The 17045-nt window shown below is 47.8% G+C and overlaps 1 protein-coding gene across 1 annotated transcript in view; it reads left to right on the forward strand.

Annotated features, from left to right (window-relative positions):
- Positions 1-935: 935 nt before the first annotated feature.
- Positions 936-17045, forward strand: part of PACC1 (proton activated chloride channel 1) — a 54359-nt gene continuing 38249 nt past the window's right edge. Inside the window, exon 1 of the mRNA XM_075337990.1 lies at positions 936-1065. Within this exon, the coding sequence (XP_075194105.1) occupies positions 1030-1065 (36 nt within the window). The 5' untranslated portion in view covers positions 936-1029. The remainder of the gene's footprint in view (positions 1066-17045) is intronic.

Here is a 17045-nt window from a genome sequence, read left to right on the forward strand (position 1 = left end):
CCGCAGCGTGCGCACAGGGCCTAAGATAATGTTTCCTGAAGTGGTTTCTGCTTGAAAAACTTGTGATTCTGAGGGTATGCGCTCACGCTGAGTTCTTGGTGTAGAAATTTTCTGCACCAAAATCTGCACCTTGTGGCAGAAAAACGTACGAAAAAACGGATGTGTTTTGTGGTGCGTTTTTTAGTGAAATCAATAGCTGGAAGGGCTACAAAACACAAGAAAAAAACTGCAAAAAAAGCTGTGTACTAGTGCATGCTGGGAGTTGTAGTTTCACAACCATTGTGTCAAAACATGCTTTCATGATTGTGTGAAGATGGCAGTTTAATAAAACACAGGTGTATGAGAGAGTCTATACTTTGCACACAAAATCCCTTGGTATGACTCTCCTCGGGTCACACCGTTTTTTGAGTAAAAAATTAAAAATGGTCCATTTATTACTACCAACAGAAAGGTAAACACTCCTTCCTAATTGCCCATGGCAACCAATCACAGTGCTGCTTTCTTTTCTTCACTGCCTGTGGAGCAATGTAAGCTGCGCTGGGATTGGTTGCTACATTTTTATTTTCGGTTTTTGATAGAAAGTGCAGTTTGAGTGGTAATTCACAGCTTGCTTTAACTGAGCACTATCAGACGGTTATAAATTAATTATGCCGCCATGTTTGACAACTTTCAATAATGTTTAATCTCTTTTGACACTACTGAAGTTCAACTTTTAGTCTGTGAGGGGAATATCATATGAATGCACAGGCTGCAGTACAAGAGGTCACATTGTCACAGAAAACAACTACTGTATATCTCCCTTGTCATGGCTGAAGTTGTTAAACTTAAAGTATCTTTCGGAACTACAGAACCCAGAATTCCGTACAGCTTGTACGGAAGACTGCGGACTACATTGCCCATCAGCCCCCTGGGCAGAGCGTACTGCGCATGCCTGAAGCTGTCCAGGGACACACAGAACACGGGACTGCAGGGAGAGGAGCTGCATCCTGTGCCACCCAGACCGGCACCCTGGATTCCCTGCCCAGTGCCATGATCAGGAAGGAGATCTCCAGATCCTACCAGGAGGTAATCTACTGATCCACTTATGTAACCTGTGTGATCTCCTCAGCAACTTTATTGCACTGCAACCTGTGTCTCTCTTTGGAACTACAACTCCCAGCAAGTCCTACCAACCTGCTTGTTAGGGTCCTATAGCTGATTTGAAACTACAACTCCCAGCATATTTTGACACAATGGTTGTGAAACTACAACTCCCAGCATGCACTAGTACACAGCTGCTTTACAACTGCAATTTCAGGAGGACATATGGTGTGCTGTGCACAGGAGTGGTGCATTCAGAGCACTTATGTGGGGGCATACTGGGAGCTGTAGTTCCACAGTGACATGATGTCCGGTTTCTACTGTTTTCTTTTGCTCTCCAGTGACCCACATTCATCATCATCATCATCATCATTATTATTGTTTTCTCTGTCTAGATATTTTTGTTATTTCTGTGCCCAATTCTTATTTGGCTTTTTTATATTCTATTTTATATGTGCTTGCCTATTTGTTTGTTTTATGTCCACCATTATGGAAGTGGATAGGGGTTTCCACATGTATTCATCTAATTCATCAATTGCAGCTTTTTAAAAAGTTTGTCAAAAAGTATCATAAATAAACTTCACTTCCAACCTGTAGTAAATTTATGTATAAAGTCGATGGTCGAGAGCTGCTCTGGAACTGAATGTGTTCTACAGCTTGTAGCGACCGGAGCTGCGCTCTTATTGCTGCTGTTTAACTATTTTAGATGCTGCTGTTTTTTGACAGCGACAATTAAATAGTAAAAAATGATTTGGGGGTCTAATCATCATCCTCTGTCCCCCAGCGTTGCAGTTTCATATTGTTGATGGGTCACCATAGATGCAGAACGCCATGGATGCAGACAGCCATCATCACTAACAACAACGCTGTCATTTTAAATCATCGCAATATATAATACAAGCAATCAAATGACTATAGATTCAAGCCACACTCATATATAATATGAGGAGATGGATCCAGTAAATACCGTACTCAGGAAATCTGGGTGGCAAAAAACTTGACAATTTATTGAAAAAATTACAAATGATTCAGAGCCGAAGACAATGAGCATATGCAGGACAAACGCAACAACGGACGACACATTTCGACGGTATAAACTGTCTTAAAAAAAAAAAAATAATAAAGCACATAAAAGTTGGAATCAACCCCAAAGAGCGTGTGTGTGTGTGTATATGTATATATATATATATATATATATATATATATATATATTAGTTATTGTTTAGCTTTTGTCCCCCCTTGGGGCTTGAATCTATAGTCATTTGATATGAGAGCATAAAAATTAGAATTAGCTCCATTTTCCCAAAAGGTATACATTTACACTATATATATTATATTATAATATATATATATATATATATATATATATATATATATAAAATATGATTTTATTTATTTTCTCTACTGTTTGGGAAAATGGGGCTGATTCAAACTTTTATGCTCTCTCTATGTATGTATATATACAATATGCATAAAAGCTTGAATCATGCCAATTTTCACAAATCTAAAGTTAAAGAAAAAAAGTGTGTGTGTGTAATATATATTTAAAAATATATATATATATATCTATCTCTATCTATATCGGCGCATTTGTAAAAATCTGATTCGTCAATATATAAAATGAATCAACCCATATCATTACAAAAAAAAAATTGAAACCCCAGAATTGCCATCCATTCCTTTGGTCGTTTCTAGAGATGAGCAAATCTTTGGAAGTTCGCTTCGTCAGGTACAGTCGAACTTTAAATAAAAGTTTGGTTTGTGACCCCCGACCTGATCCGAACCTCAGTGAAGGTCTGTAATTGGGCTTTTCGTGAGTCCACCTGTATGCAGCCAGCCATAAACCGAACACTTCCAGGGGAAGAATGATGGCTCTTTTAAGGAGGGGAGGAAAAATAAAGCACAAAATTAAAATGTCTGCGTCTTTTTGAGGTTGTTTGTGTTACGGTGACAAGTCATATGCAACAAGTGACGAAAAAAAATTGCCCAAAAATAGTTTGTGTGTGGTTCATAGGTCGTCTGTTACCCTTCACCAGTCCGTGGGGTTAATACATTATTTATTGCTAAGTCCCAGCTACAACGTTTGTCTCTCTTATATTAACACATTCCTTGCTGATGTCTACTTCACTAGTATTTATTTCTACTAAAGTCAGGTAAAACCAATATGGCAGTAATTGCATCCCTTGTAGGGCGTTGACACCACATTACGGACATTTCGGAAGAGGATGACTCCATGTTTTCTTTAGATCGGTGACAAGGATGTTTGCAAGGAAATTACAAGCTATAGGAACAGGATATGTCTGATGTGTGAAGATGCTGATTCAGCTACTAAAGGGTCACTCCCATTTTTACGGATGGATATTGTTGGATCGAGCGTATAGAAACAAGCACTTTTTCCAATTGACTGCTTATTAAAATCTGTAGTCAACATAGATCACCACTGAGCTGTCTCCACTATTCTGCAGCTCAAAAAAAGCTTCACCCCAGGCTTAGATTTATTACCTCTAGGTCATCTCGTGACAATATACACACTATTGTCTCACATGCATTGTGTCTTGTTTCTCTGAAAAACAGCGCCATATCTGCCCGCTGGTGGTTAGTGGTATTGCAGCTCACCTCGGTGGAGCCATGCTTCTATTGCAGACCTAATTCTGACTGGTCTGGAAGACTGAAGCCTTGTTTTTCTAAATCTGGTCAATCCCTTTAAATAATGCCTTGTACTAGGCCTGCCGGGATCATGTTGGCCCTGTTTCCAGCGCTTCCCCTTTTAGATGCATAAGCTGGGGCCCCCAATAAGTGGCAGCTCACAGGTGGCCTTTCCTAGTTACGTCCCATATTAGATGCTGGAGATCTTCGGCGTCCATTTCTCCACCTCGTATCAGTTTTCGCCCACATCTATGAGGCACCGGTGCAGATCCCATTGTACCATGACGTGATACGTGATCTGTGGATATTGCCGTCGTCGGCACAATGCATATGGCAGGTTTCCAACACTATGAAATTTCATCCAATCACTTGTCCTAAGGAGTAACTTTTACATGATCCTTACAGAACGGCGCTCGGCCATTATTGGATGGAAAGTCTTTACATATTTGAAAAATGTAGAAATTTACCAACTGCGCAATCTAACGCCATGGGTGGTTGTATCCTGCTCATAGCCCCCATAGTAGAGCGCAGAGTTGCCCCCACTCTGGAGAATTTTGCAGAACCATATATACTACCCATGTTTGTGTTTGACTTTCAGATGAAATTTCAAGATGATCCTACGATCCCCTCTGACCTTTCCAGGTGACTTTGTGACCTTCTCTAATCTCTTGGATGCTCATGTCCATCTGTTCAATGTTTCAGGACTTTTTACACAATTTTCTCTTTTCTAACAAGGAGCTTAATGGCAAAATTAACAACAGCAGGTGTTTGATCCATGAATCGCCCAATAAATTTTGGGGTTAGGTTAGAATTTGTCCTCCTCAAGATGCTGTTCACATTTTGACAACATTAGACCAAGTCAACACCTAACAATTGATCAGTAGGACCGTGCCATTGTGGGGCTTCAAGCACGATGTTTTCAGATGGAAGAGGCCACTGAGCTTAGTGTCACCAGCAGGTTGTACGGAGACACAGAGAGACTGGAAGAGTCACAGAAAAGCAGAGAGGTGGCCGTCCTTCTGCCACATCCCTGATGATCACTTCATGGTGAACAATAACTTCGGAACCGGATGATGAATGCCACACAACTCCAGGCACATTTAAAGTGAACCTGTCAGGTGCAATATGCAGTGAGAACCTTGGTCAGTTCTGGGTGTACATTGCTAATCCCTGCCTAACCGTCCCTGTATACCAGGGGTGGGGAACCTTTTTACTGCCGGGGGCCATCTGGAAATTTCTACGAACCATCGGGGGCCGCACAAAATTATCCATGTAAAAATTACCCAGCTACATTTGGTCAAGCAATTAATTAACTCACCCCTCTTGTTGTGGCCAGAGATGCTTCTCTTTGGCGCAGCGGTTTATTTTCGGTGATATTGATCATGCTGCTTTTCCAGGATTGTCTCAGTCTGGAGCAGTCAACTCTTTGTGATAATAAGATTGGTAAATCATATACATCACAACTGACACTGGGACTGCTGTATATATATACATCACAGGAGGGGCTGGGGGCATATATACATCACATAGGAGACGCTGGAACTACTGTATATACATCACATAGGAGACGCTGGGACAGCTGTATATATATATATATATATATATATATATGGAGATGCCCAAGCCCCTCCTGTCATGTATATGCCCCAGCATCTCCAATGTGATGTATATGCCCCCAGCCCCTCCTGTGATGTATATGCCCCCAGCCCCTCCTGTGATGTATATGCCCCAGCATCTCCAATGTGATGTATATGCCACCAGCCCCTCCTGTGATGTATATGCCCCCAGCCCCTCCTGTGATATATATGCCCCCAGTGTCTCCTGTGATGTGTATGCTCCAGCCCCACCTGTAATATATACATTACAGAAGACAATGGGGCATATACATCACACGAGGGGCTGGGGGCATATACATCACAGGAGGGGCTGGGGCATATATATGCCCCCAGCCCCTCCTGTGATGTATATGTCCCCAGTGTCTCCTGTGATGTGTATGCTCCAGCCCCACCTGTAATATATATATTACAGGAGACAATGGGGCATATACATCACAGGAGGGGCTGGGAGCATATACATCACAGGTGGGGCTGGGAGAATATATACGTCACAAAAAAGGCTGAGGACATATACATCACTGGGAGGCATAGATATGGCTTTGGAGTGCAGACAGCACTGGGGGGGCACGGACAGCACTGGGGGGGCACGGACAGCACTGGGGGGGCACGGACAGCACTGGGGGGGCACGGACAGCACTGGGGGGGCACGGACAGCACTGGGGGGGCACGGACAGCACTGGGGGGCATGGACAGCAATAGGGGGGCACGGACAGCAATAGGGGGGCACAGGGGAAACTGACAACACATGCAGAGCCCAGACATTGCAACGGGGGCGCAGACAGCATGGGGGAGCATGGACATCACTTGGGGCACAGCACTGGGGGCATAGCACTGGGGGGGTGGGGGGGAGTCACACAGCTCTGGGGGAGTGGGGGGCACACAGCTCTGGGGTAGGGGGGGTACACAGACCTAGGGGAGTGCGGGGCACACAGACCTAGGGGAGTGTGGGGCACACAGACCTAGGGGAGTGTGAGGCACACAGACCTAGTGGAGGGGGGGCACACAGACCTAGTGGAGGGAGGGGACACACAGACCTAGTGGAGGGGGGGGACACAGACCCAATGGAGGGGGGGACCCTGGGGAAGAAGCACACAACCCTGGTGGAGCGGACACAGAGGGAGCAGGCACACGGCAGCTGGGAAATGAGCACATAGCAGCACAGTGGGAATGGGCACACAGCACAGTGGGAGTGCACACGGGGGAGCTGGCACGGGGGAGCTCGCACAAAAGAGCGGGCATGGGGGAGCGCGCACGGTTGAGCTGTAACAGAGAAGCTGGCACGGGGGAGCTGTAACGGAGAAGCGGGCACGGGTGAGCGCGCACAGGGGAGCTGGCACGGAGAAGCGAGCACGTGTTAGCTGGCACGCAGCACGGGGGAGCGCGCACGGAAGAGCTGGCACGCAGCGGGGGGGAGCGCTCACCTACTAGTTGAAGCCGTCAAACTGCTGCTGGGTTTCCGTGGGACGGGGCGAAAGTGTTAACCCCACCCACAAAATAAGTCCTGAGCACACACGCACTGACCAGCGTTCAGTAGTGAACGCTGAATGCGCGTCCTCGTAGCGCGCATGGGGATTTAAAGGGCCGGCAACCGGCAAGACGTGGCTGCCGGCAGAGTCCCGGGGGCCGTAGAAAAGGTCTTCGCGGGCCGCATACGGCCCGCGGGCCGGAGGTTCCCCACCCCTGCTGTATACACTAGCATAGATAAAGAGATCTTTAGAAAAGGTATTTCTAAAAATCTTGTACTGTATGATAATGAGCGAGGGGACTAGCCCCCTATTAGATCCACGGCCAGTTGCCCCCATTAGCATGTTAGTACACCCCTGGTGGGTGTGCTATCATGCTAATAAATCCGCAGCGTAACAGGATGATCTCATGCACCTCTCCGCCGCCATCGCGTCTGACGCTGGATTTTGGCTCGGTGCGCATGATCCCGGAGTCTGTCATGCACACTACTTCAGTTTGAAGCCAGGACGCTTACACCCGGCTTCATAGTGCGCATGACCAAAACTCTCGGGTTTTTCATGCACACTGAGCCGAAATCCAGCATCGGACACGACGGTGGCGGAGAGGTGAGTGAGATCATCCTGTTACGCGTTGCATTTATTAGCACGCTCACAGGGTTGTACTAACATGCTAATGGGGGTGACTGGCCGGGGAACTGACGCCCAGGGGACTAGTGATCTCGCACATTAGCATACGGTAAAAGATCTTTAGAAATACTTTTTCTAAAGATCTCTTTATCTATGCTAGTGTATACAGGGACAGTTGGGCAGGGATTAGTAATATACACCCAGAACTGCTCGTGGTTCTGGGTGCATATTGGGTGCATATTGTACCTGACAGGTTCCCTTTAAGGGAGGTGAGAGGCCCCCAAGTGTCACGTAAGACTATTCAACGCTGTTTATATCAGCGTTGTCTGAGTGCTAGATGACCTGCAAAGTACCTGACCGCACCACCAGGCATGGGAGCATCTATGTTGGATGAGGGACCAGTGGCCTCAGTGCTGTTCATTGATGAAAGTCAATTCACACTGAGGAGAAATGATGGCCACCAACGATGTTGGAGACATCAAGGAGAGCGCGGTGCATCAGCCACTGTTATCACCAGACGAGCCTTTGGTGGTGGTGTAAGTGTGGGCCGGTGTGTCTAGTCAATACAGAACGGCCCTACACTGTGTGACTGGTACAGTGACAGCGCCTACTACTGGAATAACATCATTAATCCAGTCATTGTGCCTCTGTAGGAAGAACATTAGCCTAATCTCATTATTATGGAGGACAATGCTCCAGCTCATCGAGGTCACATCATTAGGGAATGGCTGCTGGAGACTGAGGAACCTCAATTGGAGCAGCTCTACTTTCTCCAGACCTGAATCCCATAGAAAACCTATGGGATCAGGTGAGTCGCTGTGTAGAGGCCGTAACTCTTTACCCCAGAACCTCAATGAATTGACGGCCGCCCTTCAAAATTAATGGGATGCCGGCCTGCGCATACAATAACTCTACTTGTGACCAGCAGGAGGCTTCGTTAGATGGAATTGATGCTCCAGGCTACATGACAAGTTGAGACACTGACATTTTGGGGGAGGGGGGGGGGTGTACCCAGCGCTGAGGTTGGCTTTTATTTCAATAAATTGTGCGAGATGAGGAAATCACCATTGCTGCTTCAGCTTAAATGCCCGACTGTCAAGTAGCGTGACATTTTTTAAGTTTTCCATCAATTTCACCCAAAAAACAAATATCCCAAACGTTTTGTGAGTAGTGTATTAAACATTAATTTCAACCATTTAACATTGAAATAACAACAAGGAACAACAAGGAATAGAGGTGGAAAGATGTACAGTCAAGTTACTGATCAGCAAATGATGAAACTACACTTTCAAAACATTTCAGTTTATTTGGTATCAAGTATTTGCGCCAAGTGCAGAAATCCCGGCACTTAACCCCATTGATAGCATTCAAGTCTGTATCAATTGTCGTCTGAAGAAGGTTCTGTTGCGCTGAATGCATTTGGGCAAATCATCAAGATCCTCTGCTGGCAGCTCCTGTGTAATCGCCGACCAATGACATCCCAGATGTGCTCAATGGGAGACAAGTCGCAGACACTGCAGCCATGGTGGCACGTTTAGGCCACATATACTGCTCACAGTAGAACGAGCAGCATCATTATATGGCCTGGGAATGTCATGACTCCTGGGACACTTTCAAGAATTGGCTGCCCGAAGTTACACCACCAAATCAATGTAATGCTGAGCTGTTAGTCCACCAGTAATGAAACCTGGACGGGATCTGCTACTGTACATTATGCCACCACACGCCATAATACTGGAGTGAATGGTGCGACATTTTCTCACCTCTTCAAGGTGTTGTCCACATGGTCATCGGACTTGTCTCCCATCGAGCACATCTGGGATGTGATTGGTCGGTGATTACACAGGAGCTGCCAGCAGAGGATCTTGATGATTTTTGTGCTCAGGTTCAGCTGCACTGGATGCACTTTTTTTTTCAGTCCACCATTAATAACCTCAGCTGTAAGTATCGAGATTTCTGCTTGCGGCTCACATACTCCATCGAGATATTTTTGCAAATTTTGTTTCCATTTTTTTTTTCCATTAATTGCAAATAAGTAACCTGTCTAGCCATTCTGTGATTTCCCTAATTCCGCATCTTTCCCTTCCTGGTGTTAAGGATTGTAGTATATCGTACTTGTATCCTGTTCTTCTATCTGTGTCATCCTTAGTCCTGTGGGGGAGGAAGGAAACATCTCAGGAATTTTCTCTCTCCCACCTTTTAAATCTCTCCGCTGGGTGTTTGCTGTATGGCAGCTCCAGATGTCGGGATGTCAGCGGTTCTGGATCGTCAAAGTTGGGCCTGATAAAAGGTGCAATGAATACATACTGGGAAGGATTTATAGGAGGTGTAAGACTATAGGAAAAAAAATGAAGATTTTTGATGTGTATTATGTATCTGTACAAATGTTGTGGGTATGTTCTGTCTTTCAAGCTCAGCCTTTGATTAGGTAAATAGAGTGGGAGAGCCGCTCTGTCACCCCTTAGACCAGGGGTGGGCAATGAATTTTCCCATGGGGCCGCATGAGAAATTGGGATGGTTTTAGAGGGCCGGACTAATATAATTAACTCGGTTCTACATACATATATATATATATATATATATATATATATATATATATATATATAATATATATATATATATATATATATATATATATATATATATATATATATATATATATTGTGAGACTGTGACCGGGGTTATCTATGACGGCCGGTATGTCTCGCCCCGGTTGTGCTCACTCCATGATAGAAAGTAAATCCACTCTAGGGTTAATGCTGTTTCCCTACAGGCTGAAGGAAGGGTTAACTGGAAACAGGAACGAGGGGCAGGGGTGCCGGGTGTGAGGGAGTGATCACAACTCCCTGAGTCTCTGCTGGAGAGACATGTATATTGCTGTGGATTTTTGTTTGGACATTAAACACCGTGTGCTGTGAACCTATATGCCTGGATCCCGTGTCTTCTGCTGCGCAGCCGACCGCGCTACCTCACATATGGTGGAGAATCGGCGGGCATGCCAGCCCGGTGAGGTGTACTTCCTTTTCTGGTGATCCGGTAGCACATGTCCTGGATTCAAGCAGCTATACTACGGCCCAAACCCAGCGACGCCATGGAGGACATACTAAGGCATTTGGCTCAGGCTAATGCACAGCAGCAGCAGGCTAATGCACAACAACAAGAGGCTAATGCACAGCAACAACAGGTGAATACCCACCTGCTCCGGACGTTGGAGCAACAGCAGCAACAGCACCAGCAATCCTTGAAATTGCAGGAAAAAAGGCACCAAGAACAGATGGTTCTCCTGGCCAAGTCAATCCGTGCCGGACCGGCAGCAACAACCCCGGGACCGGGTGACGACGGCAGCGTCCGGAAAGCGGTGAGACAAGCGTTGCAAAAGATGACCCCGGGGGATGATGTGGAAGCGTTCCTGGCAGTGTTTGAGCGGGTGGCCGAGCGGGAAAAGCTGCCGACCCCCCAGTGGGCTGAGGTATTGTCGCCCTATCTGACGGGGGAACCCCAAAAAGCGTACCTGGACCTCGGTACCGAGGACGCCATTGACTATGTGACCCTGAAAGCCGAAATACTGGCTCGGTTGGGGGTGAATACCTATGTACGGGCTCAGCGGGTAAATCAGTGGTTCTATGAGGAAGCCAAACCCGTACGCTCCCAGGCCTATGACTTATTACATCTTGTAAAAAAGTGGTTGCAGCCTGACACTCTGAGCCCGGCGCAAATGGTGGAAAGGGTAGTAGTGGATCGTTTTGTGCGCACTTTACCCGTCACCGTTCAACGGTGGGTAGGACTGGGTGACCCGAGTACCCTGGACCAATTAGTGTCCCTGGTAGAGCGGCATGTGGCTACGCAGGACTTGATACGGGACACTGAGACTTTGCGTACCGCCCGTCGGTCCGGTCCCTCCAAGCCTAGGGCCAAGGACCCACCGCCGACACCGGTACAGGAGTCCGCTACCATCCTGGCTGAGGCCGCGCCCGCCGTTCCTGAGGTCCGGAAGGCCATGTACCCTAAACGACAACTTGTCAAGGGGGTTTCCTTCCCTATTAGATGTTGGCGGTGCCAGCGGGTGGGACATATGGAAGCCCAGTGTCCCCTGACCACGGAGCCCATGGATTGTGGGGTTACCCGGCGGGGTTCAATGTATGCTCAGGTGGTGTGTACCGCTGACCTGGTTCCCCCAGAGACTGAGCCCCACTTGTGCCAAATACAGGTGAATGGATGTCCGGTTACAGGATTGTTGGATTCCGGAAGCTTAGTGACCCTTGTGCGATCCACCTTGAGGGCTAAAGTAAAGGCCACAGGACGTACCGTGGGGGTGGTTTGCATACATGGGGACCGCCGAGACTATCCCACGGGGATTGTCACCATCACAGCACCTTGCGGTCAGGTGCAACATGAGGTGGGACTGCTTAACACTCTTCCTTATGACGTGATCCTAGGACGGGATCTGCCCTATTTTTGGACTTTATGGAAGGGAACCCCTAGGTCCCCTCCGATATTGGTCAGTCCGGGGCCTGAGCCCTACAATCCTGAATCCGGGACACCTGCCGTAGGGGTCCCCATGATAGGGACAGAATGTGAACCCGATAGGTCGCCCCTAGAGGTATTGGCAGGAGAGGCTGAGACGGTCGAGCCCATCCCGGACTTGGAGGCATCCCCGGATGCGTTTGGGACAGCCCAACTCCAGGACCCTACGTTAATACATGCCCGGAATAGGGTGTTAGTAATTGACGGGGTGGCCCAGCTGCCCGGTGCCCAGGTAAGGTACCCCCATTTCGCTCTTAAGCAGGATTTACTCTACCGGGTAGATGAAATACGGGGCGTGGGGGTGGAGCAGTTGGTGGTGCCCCAGCCGTATCGCCGCCGGGTCCTCGACTTGGCTCATAAACATCTGATGAGTGGCCACCTAGGGGTCAAGAAAACGCAGGAGCGAATATTGCAAAGGTTCTATTGGCCCGGGGTCTTTGGGGAGGTAAAACGGTTCTGCGAAACCTGCCCGGAGTGTCAGCTTACCGCACCACTGGTCCACTTTCGCAGTCCGTTGGTGCCGTTACCCATTATAGAAGTCCCTTTTGAACGGATAGGGATGGATCTGGTGGGGCCCCTCGTAAAGTCTGCTCGAGGGCACCAACACATCCTAGTGATCGTTGACTATGCCACCCGGTATCCAGAGGCGATACCTCTCAGACATACTGCAGCCAAGCTTATAGCTCGGGAGTTGTTTTCTGTGTTCTGCCGGGTGGGGTTGCCCAAGGAGATCCTTACGGATCAGGGGACCCCATTCATGTCTAAAGTGACCAAAGAACTATGCCGGCTACTCCAGATCAAGCAGTTGCGTACGTCTGTGTATCATCCTCAGACGGATGGGTTAGTAGAACGATTCAATAAAACCCTGAAAACCATGCTAAAAAGGGTGATCTCCAAAGACGGGAAGGACTGGGATATGATGCTTCCCTATTTGATGTTTGCCATCCGAGAGGTGCCACAGGCATCCACGGGGTTTTCGCCTTTTGAATTGTTATACGGGCGACATCCCCGGGGATTGTTGGACCTGGCAAAGGAAACATGGGAGCAAGAGCCCACCCCCCATAAAAGTGTGATTGAACACATTTTAGGAATGCAGAACCGCATAAGCGCGGTCATGCCAATTGTGAAGGAGCATTTACAGGAGGCTCAGGCCGCGCAAAGCGGCCGCTATAATAGACAAGCCACCGTGCGGACCTTTAAACCCGGGGATCGGGTGTTGGTATTAATCCCCACGGCGGAGAGTAAATTCCTGGCTCAGTGGCAAGGCCCCTACGAGATAAAGGAAAAAGTCGGGGTGGTCAACTATAAAGTATTGCAGCCCGGTAGGCGGAAACCTGAACAAATATACCATGTCAACCTATTAAAACCGTGGCAGGAACGGGAAAGCCTGATGGTTGAGTTTCCCCCATCTCCCTCCTCTTCGGGTCGTTCACTCCCGGCTTCAGCGACCTCCGGAGAGGACGAACCGGAAGTAAGGATCGGAGAAGCCCTCACCAAGCAACAGAGGCGAGAGGCCAGACGGCTGGTTCAGCAGAACCCCGATGTCTTCTCCGAGTTGCCGGGTAGGACCAGTCTGATACGACATGACATTGTCACCGAGCCCCACCTGAAGGTACGCCTGAAGTCATACCGCGTGCCGGAGGCTCGAAGACAAGCCATATCAGAAGAAGTGAAGACAATGCTACGCCTGGGGGTCATCGAAAAATCCCGGAGTGAATGGGCTAGTCCCATTGTCCTAATACCAAAACCCGATGGCTCCTTAAGGTTCTGCAATGACTTCCGGAGATTGAACGAAATATCCAAGTTCGATCTCTACCCCATGCCCCGGGTGGATGAGCTAATTGATAGGCTGGGACAGGCGCGATATTTTACCACGCTCGACCTGACCAAGGGGTACTGGCAGGTGCCACTGACGGAGTCCGCCAAGGATAAAACCGCTTTTGTTACGCCGGAGGGTCTCTTCCACTATGTTGTCTTGCCTTTTGGGTTACATGGCGCTCCGGCCACGTTCCAGAGGTTGATGGACTTAGTGCTGGAACCCCACCAGGCGTATGCATCAGCGTACCTTGATGACATCATTATTTACAGCCCCGATTGGCAGACCCACTTGGAACAGGTACAAGCGGTGGTGGACGCGCTTCGAACAGCCGGATTGACAGCCAATCCCAAGAAATGTGCGTTGGGACTCACGGAAGCCCGCTACTTGGGCTACGTGATAGGCCAAGGAGTGATAAAGCCCCAAATTAACAAGGTTGAGGCGATCCAGAAGTGGCCTAGACCCCTGACCACAAAGCAGGTTAGGGCCTTCCTGGGTATCGTGGGGTACTACAGGAGGTTTGTAAGAGATTTTGCGGGACTATCAGCCCCCTTGACGGACCTTCTCAAAGGCAAGAAGTCCGTCATGGTGCGCTGGACTCCGCAGGCCGAGGACTCCTTCCGGGCCCTGAAGGGGGTCCTGTGCGGACAACCCGTTCTGGTCAACCCTGATTTCCGGAAGGAGTTCATAGTACAGACTGACGCCTCTGAGGTCGGCCTGGGGGCAGTGCTGTCTCAGGTGGTTCAGGGGGAGGAACACCCCGTCACCTTCTTGAGTAGGAAGCTCACCCCTCCCGAGCGGAATTATAGCGTAGTGGAGAAGGAGTGCCTGGCGATTAAATGGGCCTTGGAGTCCCTACGCTATTACCTGCTGGGACGGCAGTTTCGCTTGGTGACTGATCACTCTCCGCTGGTCTGGATGAGGTCCGCCAAGGAACGGAATGCCCGGGTTACCCGGTGGTTCCTTTCTCTGCAGAACTTCCGGTTTACGGTTGAACACCGGGCCGGTAGGTTGCAGGTCAACGCCGATGCCTTGTCCCGCGGCCCGTGTTTGATGGCGGGAGTTCAACCCCACACGCTTGAACTGAGGGGGGGGGTATGTGAGACTGTGACCGGGGTTATCTATGACGGCCGGTATGTCTCGCCCCGGTTGTGCTCACTCCATGATAGAAAGTAAATCCACTCTAGGGTTAATGCTGTTTCCCTACAGGCTGAAGGAAGGGTTAAATGGAAACAGGAACGAGGGGCAGGGGTGCCGGGTGTGAGGGAGTGATCACAACTCCCTGAGTCTCTGCTGGAGAGACATGTATATTGCTGTGGATTTTTGTTTGGACATTAAACACCGTGTGCTGTGAACCTATATGCCTGGATCCCGTGTCTTCTGCTGCGCAGCCGACCGCGCTACCTCACAATATATATATATATATATATATATATATATATATATATATATATATATATATATATATATATATATATATATATACACACACACAAACACGCATATATACTGTGCGTGTATAATATATATACACATACACACAATGTATACATACACACACAATCCCCATATACTACATCACTACACCCACCACATACTACACCTGTAATATACATCAGTATACACTACACCTGTAATAAACTACACCTCTATATACTATACCACTATATATTACATCACTACACCCCTATATACACCTGTAATATGCTACATCACTATATACTACACCTGTAATAAACTGCAGCACATCACTATATACTACACCTGTGACAACCTACATTACTACACCCCTATATACTACACTTGTATTATACTACATCACTACACCCCTATATACTACACTTGTATTATACTACATCACTACACCCCTATATACTACACTTGTATTATACTACATCACTACACCCCTATATACTACACTTGTATTATACTACATCACTACACCCCTATATACTACACTTGTATTATACTACATTACTACACCCCTATATACTACACTTGTATTATACTACATCACTACACCCCTATATACTACACTTGTATTATACTACATCACTACACCCTTATATACACCTGTAATATACTACACTACTACACCCCTATATACACCTGTATAATACAGGTGTATATAGTGGTGTAGTATAATACAGGTGTATATAGGGGTGTAGTATAATACAGGTGTATATAGGGGTGTAGTATAATACAGGTGTATATAGGGGTGTAGTGGTGTAGTATAATACAGGTGTATATAGGGGTGTAGTATAATACAGGTGTATATAGGGGTGTAGTATATTACAGGTGTATATAGGGGTGTAGTGGTGTAGTATAATACAGGTGTATATAGGGGTGTAGTATTATACTACACTCCTATATACACCTGTATTATACTACACCACTACACACCTATAAAACTACACCACTACACCCCCCCCCATATACCACACCTGTAAAACTACATTCCCATATACTAAACCACTACACCCCAAATATTTGTCAAAAGTTACCCCTCTCCCCCAGCCCCCCGCCTGCCCGCCCCCATTGTCCCCGCAGGTTACTAGTAACCACTCACCTCTCTTTTTATCGTTCCCGTCCTCAGACACCTCCGTACGAGCCCCCCCGCTGAGCTGCTTCTCCTTCACATGGCCAGGCTGCACCAACGCTGTATTCCTAGGAGCCCCCGCCGCTGCCTCTCTCCATACGGCCCCCGCCTCTGCAGCTTCTCCTTCCGGGCAGGAACTTTTCAAATGACACACGCGCGCCGTACTGACGATATCAGGGCGCGCGTGTGTCACAGAGAAAAGTGTCGGGCAAGGAACAGAGGAGAGATTCCTGCGTTACGCTGCCTACACTGTGCGGAGCTTCAGGATCTGTCCTCTGTTTCCTGCCCGACACGCAGCGTGTGATGAGGGTCAGGGCCGGCTCCAGGTTTTTGTGGGCCCCGGGCGGAAGAGTCCCAGTGGGCCCCATCCACACGCAGACACACATTCGTACACATACATATTTAAAGACAAACTCACAAAAATACATATAGAACGGACACATCTATACAGCCATATACACTGACATACATAGATACACATTATACATGCCTACAGACACACCGCTCTGCTGCATACACACATAGCTCTGCCACAGACACACATAGCTCTGCCACAGACACACATAGCTCTGCCACAGACACACATAGCTCTGCTACAGACACACATAGCTCTGCTACAGACACACATAGCTCTGCTACAGACACACATAGCTCTGCTACATACATAGCTCTGC

This window comes from Anomaloglossus baeobatrachus, chromosome 3, assembly GCF_048569485.1.
Source record: "Anomaloglossus baeobatrachus isolate aAnoBae1 chromosome 3, aAnoBae1.hap1, whole genome shotgun sequence".
In the NCBI taxonomy this organism is placed as follows: Eukaryota; Metazoa; Chordata; class Amphibia; order Anura; family Aromobatidae; genus Anomaloglossus; species Anomaloglossus baeobatrachus.